The sequence below is a fragment of the Rhinolophus hipposideros genome, assembly GCF_964194185.1.
Source record: "Rhinolophus hipposideros genome assembly, chromosome: 12".
Classification (NCBI taxonomy): Eukaryota; Metazoa; Chordata; class Mammalia; order Chiroptera; family Rhinolophidae; genus Rhinolophus; species Rhinolophus hipposideros.
This window is the reverse complement of record NC_138058.1, coordinates 8,960,384-8,968,315: the sequence shown is the minus strand read 5'-3', so window position 1 is coordinate 8,968,315 and position 7,932 is coordinate 8,960,384. Positions and strand designations below refer to the sequence as shown.

The following is a 7,932-nucleotide window of genomic DNA, read 5'->3' as shown; positions in this document are numbered from 1 at the left end:
GACTGTTCCTATGGGGTTTAGAAAGGAATGAGTAATTCAGTTATAGGGACAATTCAGAATGGATTTAAGCAAGCATTATGGGGTGAGGAAAGATCTATTAGCTGCCAGAAAATTTGGCAGCAAGCCTTCCGACCCACTTCCCATGATGCCAGGTTCCTTCCTACACACCCCCTTAGACAAAGCAGGACTGCCCCGCCCACAGTGGCAAAGGTCGGCCCGATGTGGAACCGCCGGACGGGATTCAGTCCCTGGGTGTCAGGCCCCACTCTTCACAGCTGCAGGCTCCCGTCCTGTCCCACAGGTAGAAAGGAGGCTGGGAGTCCGCGGCCGAGCCAAGCGCACTGGGCGCCCACGGTAGGTGTGCAGGGAGAGGTGCAAGGATGTGCGCGACCCGGAGGCCGGAGGTCGGAAGTCCTGGGCGCTCGGCCCACCCGCTGGGCGGGCTTGGGGGGCAGACGCCGTCTCTGGGAGAAGGTGTGCAGCGCGCATCTACCTGCCCATCCAGCGGCGCCCCGCCTGGCTCCCTCGTGGCCCGCGGGCCTCTGTCAGGTAGACCTGAGCGGGCTTCTCCGCAGTGAGCTGGTGTTTGGGGGGTCTGTGTACACCGCCGGCCACGCGGATCCCGAGAACGAGGACGCACAGTGGGCGCCGCACGGTGGGGACGCAGAGCCCGGGCTGGGGCGCGCTGGGGGGCGTGCCTCCCAGGGGCGCGGGGCTGACACTACCTCGCTGCCAGACGGCAGAAGGGGGTGCCGCGTTTCCGGAGGAGGAACCCACGCCGCTCCTGCAGCCCCCCCGCCCCCCCCGCGTGCCTCCCCCGCGTGCCTCCCCCGCGTGCCTCCCCCACGTGCCTCCCAGCCCTCCCACAGGCTCCCCTACACCCTGGACCCCGGAGGTCGGGCGCTTAGAGTAGGAAGGGAGCAGGGGAGGGAGCGTTCTTCTGGGGCAGGTCCGGGGAAATGTGGGGCCCAGAGTGGAGGGCTTCCCGCAAAGACGGGGAGGTCGGTGGCCTGGCCTGAGATCTCTTGACGTGCAGAGGTCGCGGGAGCCCACGCTGCTCCTTCCCCTCCCACCCTGGGCTCTCTTCCTTGTAGCCGGATGCGGGATGGTGTCCTTGCTGTTGTGCGGCGTGTCCATCGCGCTTCCACTTTTTATCAGAGCAGGTACGTTCGGTTTGTCCTCGGGTCTCAGAGCTGCCCTCACCCTCGCACCTCCCCGCCACTGCGCACCTCGCGGGATCGCGTGGGACCCAAGCCTTCCTCATTACACCTTCCCACGCACGGGACCAGGCAGAATTCCGCTGAACGGGAGTTTCACTTCCAAGAGTCTGATGCTCAGCCCCAAATGTCACCTTTAAGCTTTGAGGTGACTTGGGGGAGGGGCGGTTATGAGACAAATTTGCAGATCAGGACTTGAGTTAAAAATGCTCCGATGGATGAAATGCTGTCTATTTTATACGACAAAGGGTCATTTTACGACCCAGGGTAAAAACAAAGACATCATCAACAGAACAAATTTCTTCCAAGAAAAACTAAGCAATTTGGTAAGACACAAACTTTAAAGAGCACGTATTTGTTAACAGTCCTTTTGGAGACGAGATGCTTACACCTTTTATTCAAGACAGAGTGACATAACTGGATGGCAGAACAAAAAGAAAACAGGGCAAGAAGGGCTCGGAAGAGGGACGTTTTCTCTGACGGAAGAGGATGATAGAATGAAGGCTTTAGAGTGGAAGGGGAATAGGAATTATACCAGATGGAGAAGATGACTTGTGAGTAGGAAACTGAGTCAATACTGTCCTTATGGACACGTTCAAATGACTTTGAATTATGCTTTCAAATCAACAGACTATTTTTAGGAAACACCTACACTGGGAAAACTAAAATAAAATTGGCTAGAAAATGGAGACATTTATTAAGACTTTTTTTATTATTATTTTTTGACATCTTTCATGATTATTTTTTTCCCTTTCTGTCCCTAGATGAATGTCAGAACGTTAGTGTGCAAAACGAGGCTCCTTTAGAAAGCCAGCCTTTTGCTTTTAATTGCACGTACCCTCCGCTCACATCGGGGAAAGCGTATGTAACATGGTATAAACATCCGAGCAAAATTCCAGTCTCCAAATATATACGGTCTCGAATTCACCAGGACCAAAACTGGATCTTGTTTCTCCCCCTGACACGGGAGGACTCCGGAATCTATCAATGTGTTATAAAGTAAGTTCCTCATTTAAAATAGAACTAACACTCTCTTTCTCTCGCTCATGTATACATTATAACTATATGTGTATAATCCTTTTAAGAAAATTCTTAACAAACTCTTAATAAACAGAAAACTCAATGAAAAGAATACAATATAGTTTTATAATTGTTACAACGTGGTTTCCAATAAAAATATTTAAAAACAGAACAGATTTGTAAATCAGTTGTTGGAACATTAAATGAATCTTTTCCCACTGAAATGATGCCACAAGCCAAACAAGCTTCCAAAACCTGTTTATTATACAATCTCCAACTCTAATTTGTAACTAATACTAAAAACAGGAGAGCTGTTTTTATATTATAGCTGCCTTTTTTTTCTTGGAATGTCAAAAGTTTTTGTGACGGGGGGTGGGGGGGGGGTGGGTACATCTAGATAGGAATAAGCCTCCTTTGAAGCACCTTTTTGTAAGGCATCTGTTATAGAAATTTAACAGTGAGTAAGCATCAAGTATGGTCCAGACCCCGTGCTAAGCCCTGTGCTAGAAAGTAATATCAATGAGTGAATGACACAGGTATGGTGGGAGACAACTGAGCCTGATGGGGACAGTAGTGAACTGGAAAACATGTGCCCCACCAGAGATGGCAGTCTATTCAGCTCAAGTCCATTTTCCAATTTTTGGAGGGAACCTGGAAATGAGAGAGAGAGAGTGAGAGAGAGCGAGAGAGCGAGAGAGAGAGATTTGTGGACCAGATTTTGATTCAAGGCCTCAATGTTGTTACCCTCCTGTACTCACATGCATGATCTTAACAAAGTATTTGACCTCTCTGAGCCTTGGTTTTCTTATCTGTAAAATGGAAGTCATGCCGGCTTGATAGGGTTGGAGTGAAAATTAGCTGAGAACACATGTGAAGTAGGTACTCTTGAAATGAAGATGCATTCTCCCTCTCTTGTTTTTTCCCCTTGGTATTTGCTGGCCCCTATCTGGGTCAGAGGATGACCTGTGTCCCACTCTGATTCATGCCAGATCCTCATTTCCATGTCAGATCTACCCAAGGGACAAAATTACTTAGTGGTACACAAGGAGAAGTGGCCCTTAGCCCATTTACCTGGCCCCTTTCCACCATTTCACTCACTATGTAGATGAGGCTGTTGGCATCTTAGGGAGGTCTGCTCTCCTGTTTTTAGTATTAGTTACAAATTAGAGTTGGAGATTGTATGTGACACAAATTTATCTGGACATCTAGGCTGCAATTAAAATATTTAAATCTGAGACTTGTGAAAAGGGGGGAAATCCTTCATAGAAAGTGACATAGATATCATCTGTCAAGGAAGAAAATAAACGTGAATTTTCACAAATTTTTAACATACAGATATAATACATATTTAGTAAAATATATTTTTACTTTGAAATAATTTCAAACTCACATAAAATTTGCAAGAATAGTATAAAGAACTCTCATCTACCCTTTATCTAGATTCCCCATTATTTAATGTATTGCCACACTTACCTTATTATTCTCTCTCCATATATATGTATATTACACACAATATTTTTTTCTCAATCTTTTTTTCCAAATCATTTGAGATGTATGCATTATGTCCCTTTACCCTTTAGTATTTCAGTGTATATTTCCTATCAATAAGAGTATTCTCTTTCTAGTAGAGGATCCAATCCAAGATCATGCATTGCCTTTGGTGGTCGTGTATGTTTAATTTCTTTTCATCCAGAAGAGCTTCTCAGTCTGGTTTTTGTGACATTGACATTTTGAAGGCGTATAGGCAATTATTTTGTATCCATTAATTTGTGTTTGTCAAATATTTCTTCATGAACCTCCTTGGCTGCAATACTCCGCAAGTGGTTTGTGTCCTCTTCAGACGGCACTCAGAGGCACGTGGTGTCAGCTTGCCCCTCATTGGCGACATTCAATTTGATCACTTGGTTAAGGTGTCACCCAGTGTGCCCCTATATAAATACTTTTTTCTTTTGCTGTTAAAGATTTGTGAGATTTATCATCTTGTTTGAGGCAAAGGGATTGCTTAGTACCTTCAAGATGATGTGAACATATTTGAAAAGAAGCAAAATCATTTGATTTGTGATTGAGTTTATGAGGTTTCAATCTGTTATTTTCTTCCAGTAACACAAACACGTGTCACCAAATACAAGTAAATCTAACTGTGTTTGAAAAACACAGTTGTGATACTTCCAGAAATAGTCAAATGAATTTATCAGATGAGTACAGACAAATATTACACATTGGAAAAGATGACAGTCTCATGTGTCATCTGAACTTTCCCAAGAGCTGTGATTTGGATTCCGTAAAGTGGTATAAGGTAAAAAAAATTAATTTTCCTATTAATATTTTTTCTCCTTTTCTTTAAAACCCACTTGTCTTTTCAGTTGAAGTCATATTTTTTAAGGCAGATTGATAAAGAGGTTTGTATACCTAAGAGGGATCTGTTAGCCAATTGCTATTGATAATCTTACCATGCTAATTATTTACTTTTAAATTTATGGTAATTATAGCTTTGCAACATTTTATTATTTGTATCTACCCTTCCTTCCCCCCACCCCCCGTCATCCTTATTTTTCAAACTATCTATCGTTATTTTTTTCTAACAGATTTAATTAATTACTTTGTTTAAACGGGTACTATATGCACATGAGTCAATAATCACAAAGTATAAAAAGTCGCTCCCTGGAAAGTCTCCCTCCCACTCCTGATCCATATTTGCTCTGAGCCCATCACACTTTCCTTTATACGTGGCTGCCATAATTAGTTCCCTGCTTTTTTTGCATTATTCTTTACAATGCTTCATGAGCAAATGACACTGTTCGTTTTAGCCGCCCCCCCCCCATTTTTGTGAACAGGGCATCCTATACTCAGCTTTCTGCACCCTGTGTGTTTTCACCTTCAAACATTTTCTTTTCTTTTTTTTAAAAAAATATTGCATTTATTGGGGTGACATTGGTTAATAAAATTATATAGGTTTCAAGTGTACAATTCTATAATCATCTGAATATTGCATTCTGTGTTGACCACCCAAAGTCAAATCTCCTTTTTCACCATATGTATGACCTCCTTGAGGTCACCACCATACTATTGTCTGTATCTATAACTTTTTGTTTGTCTTGTCTGTTTGTTGCCAAAGCAATCACTTCTTTTTGTTTTACTACCTGAAATTCCATTATTAAAATTCAATTTGGGTCAAATTCATAGTCTCAAAGGCTGGGGGGAAGGGGGTATGGGAAGTTACCAATCAACAGGCATAAAGTTTCAGTTAAACAAGATGAATAAACATAGAGATTCTCTGTACAACATTGTACTTATATTCAACAATACTCTATTGTACACTTTTTGTACAAAAACTTGTCAAGAAAGTAGATCTCACTCTCTCTCTGTCTCTCTCTGTCTCTGTCTCTCTCTCTCTGTCTCTCTGTCTCTCTGTCTCTCTGTCTCTCTCTCTCTCTCTCTCTCTCTCTCTCTCTCTCTTTTCAAGCAAGTAGATCTCATGTTAAGTGTAATTACCAGAATAAAACAAAATACATTCTATTTGGGATTACAGTTCACGTAAAAGATACAAAAATTATATGAGGGAATTAAAATAGTGTTTGGGAATTATTATGAATTAGTCTAACCTTATATCCAGCTGAGATCTATAGCAATGAAAGAGTGGAAGCTTAGGTTAGGGTGGGGTGAGGGTTTAGGATACAGGTAATTCTATGAGATGGAAAAGGGCCTAGCCTGGGGGTGAGAGGTGGGTGGGGAGGGTGTGCTACAAGAGAACATGAAGAGAGAAGTGCATCACAGAAAAATGGCCTTTAAAAAATTTGTGCCCAAGGAAGTCATATAGAGGGGAGGAAAACACACCCTTTTTTTTCTTTTCTCTTTTTTAAAATTATTATTTTACATCAATTTCAGGTATACAGCTAGTGGTTAGACATTTATATAATTTAAGAAGTGATCCCCCTGACTAGTCTAGTACCCACCTGGCACTATCTATAGTTATTACTATGTTATTGACTATGTTCCCTGCGCTTTACTTTACATCCCCATGACTAATTTGTAACTACCAATTTGTACTTCTTAATCCCTTCACCTTTTCCACCCAATAATTCTAGTACCCATCTGACACCATACATAGTTATTGTTTTACAATCTTATTGGCTATATTCCTTGTGTTATTCCTTGCATTTCCACAACTACTGTGTAACAACCAATTTGTACTTCTTAATTTCTTCCCCTTTTTCACCCAATCCCCCAAACCCCTTCCATCTAGCAACCATCAAAATGTTGTCTGTATTTATGAGTTTGTTTCTATTTTGTTCATTTTGTTCTTTGGATTCCACATATGAGTGAAATCACATTGCATCTGTCTTTCACTGTCTGACACCCCACTGAGCACAATAGCCCCCAGGTCCATCCATGTCACTGCAGATGGCAAGAACCCATTCCCTTCCATGACCAAGCAATATTCCATTGTATGTATCTACCACCTCCTCTTCATCTGTTCTTGATGGACACCCAGGCTGCCTCCACATCTGGGCCATTGTAAACCATGCTGCAATGAACATATGGATGCACACATCCCCTCGAAGTAGCATTTTGGGTTTCTTTGGATAAATACCGAGAAGTGGAATTACTGGGTCTCATTATAGACTTTGTTTTAAAGTCTATTTTGTCTGTGTAAGTATTGTTACCATTAATTTTTTTCCCCATTTCTGTTTTCATGAAATAACTTTTTCCATCTCTTTACTTTCTGTCTGTGTGTGTCTTTGAATCTGAAGTGAGTTTCTTGTAAGCAGCATATGTAAGGGTCTTGTTTCCTTATCCGTTCAGCCACCCTATCTTTTGATGGGAGCATTTAATCCATTTACATTGAAAGTAATTGTTGATAGGTATGTAATTATGGCCATTTTATTATTAATATTTTTGATATTTTTTTCCATCTTAAAGAAGTCTCTAAAATTTCTTGTAAAACTGATTTCCTGGTGATGAAGTCCTTTATGTTTTTCTTGTCTGGGAAGCTCTTTATCTGTCCTTAGATTCTAAATGATAGACTTGCTGGGAAGAGTAATCTGTGTTGTAGGTCCTTGCTTTTCATCACATTGAATATTTCCTGCCAATCCCTTCTGGCCTGCAAAGTTCCTGTTTAGAAATCAGCTGACAATGTTATGGGCGCTCCCTTACAAGTAACTAGCTGCCTTTCTCTTTCTGCTTTTAGGATTCTCAATTTGTTTTTAACCTTTGCCATTTTAATTATGATGTGTCTTGGTTTGGGCCTGTTTGGGTTCATCTTGTTTTGGGACTCTGAATTTTTTCTGCTTGTATGTCTATTTCCCTTGCCGGTTTAGGAAAGTTTTCAGTCATTATTTCTTCAAATAAGGTCTTAATCCCTTGCTTTCTCTCTTTTCCTTCTGGTAACCCCTGTGATGTGAATGTTGTTATGCCTGCTTGATGTTGTCCCAGAGTTCTCTTAAACTATCCTCACTTTTTTATATTCTTTTTCTTTTTGCTGTTCCTATTGGGTGTTTTCTGCTACCGTGTCTTCCAAATCACTGATTTGATGCTCTGCTTCATCTAGTCTGCTGGTGACTCATTCCAGTGCATTCTTCATTTCAGTTATTGTATTTATTTCTTACTGGTTCTTTCTTATGTTTTTTTTTTGTCTTTTTTTTATGCTTGCTATCTCTCTGTTGAAATTCTCATTAAGTTCTTTGAGCATATGTAC

General features: G+C 41.7%; 1 protein-coding gene across 2 annotated transcripts in view; it reads left to right on the top strand.

Annotated features, from left to right (window-relative positions):
* Positions 1–200: 200 nt before the first annotated feature.
* Positions 201–7,932, top strand: part of IL1RL2 (interleukin 1 receptor like 2) — a 44,955-nt gene continuing 37,223 nt past the window's right edge. The window contains exons 1-4 of one of the 2 annotated variants that reach the window (XM_081067858.1): positions 204–354; positions 1,095–1,163; positions 1,982–2,216; positions 4,338–4,533. In XM_081067858.1, coding sequence (XP_080923984.1) covers positions 1,106–1,163; positions 1,982–2,216; positions 4,338–4,533 — 489 coding nt within the window. In that variant the 5' untranslated portion in view covers positions 204–354; positions 1,095–1,105. Of the gene's footprint in view, positions 355–1,094; positions 1,164–1,981; positions 2,217–4,337; positions 4,534–7,932 lie in introns of both variants that reach the window. The other variant, XM_081067859.1, reaches the window with a different exon arrangement.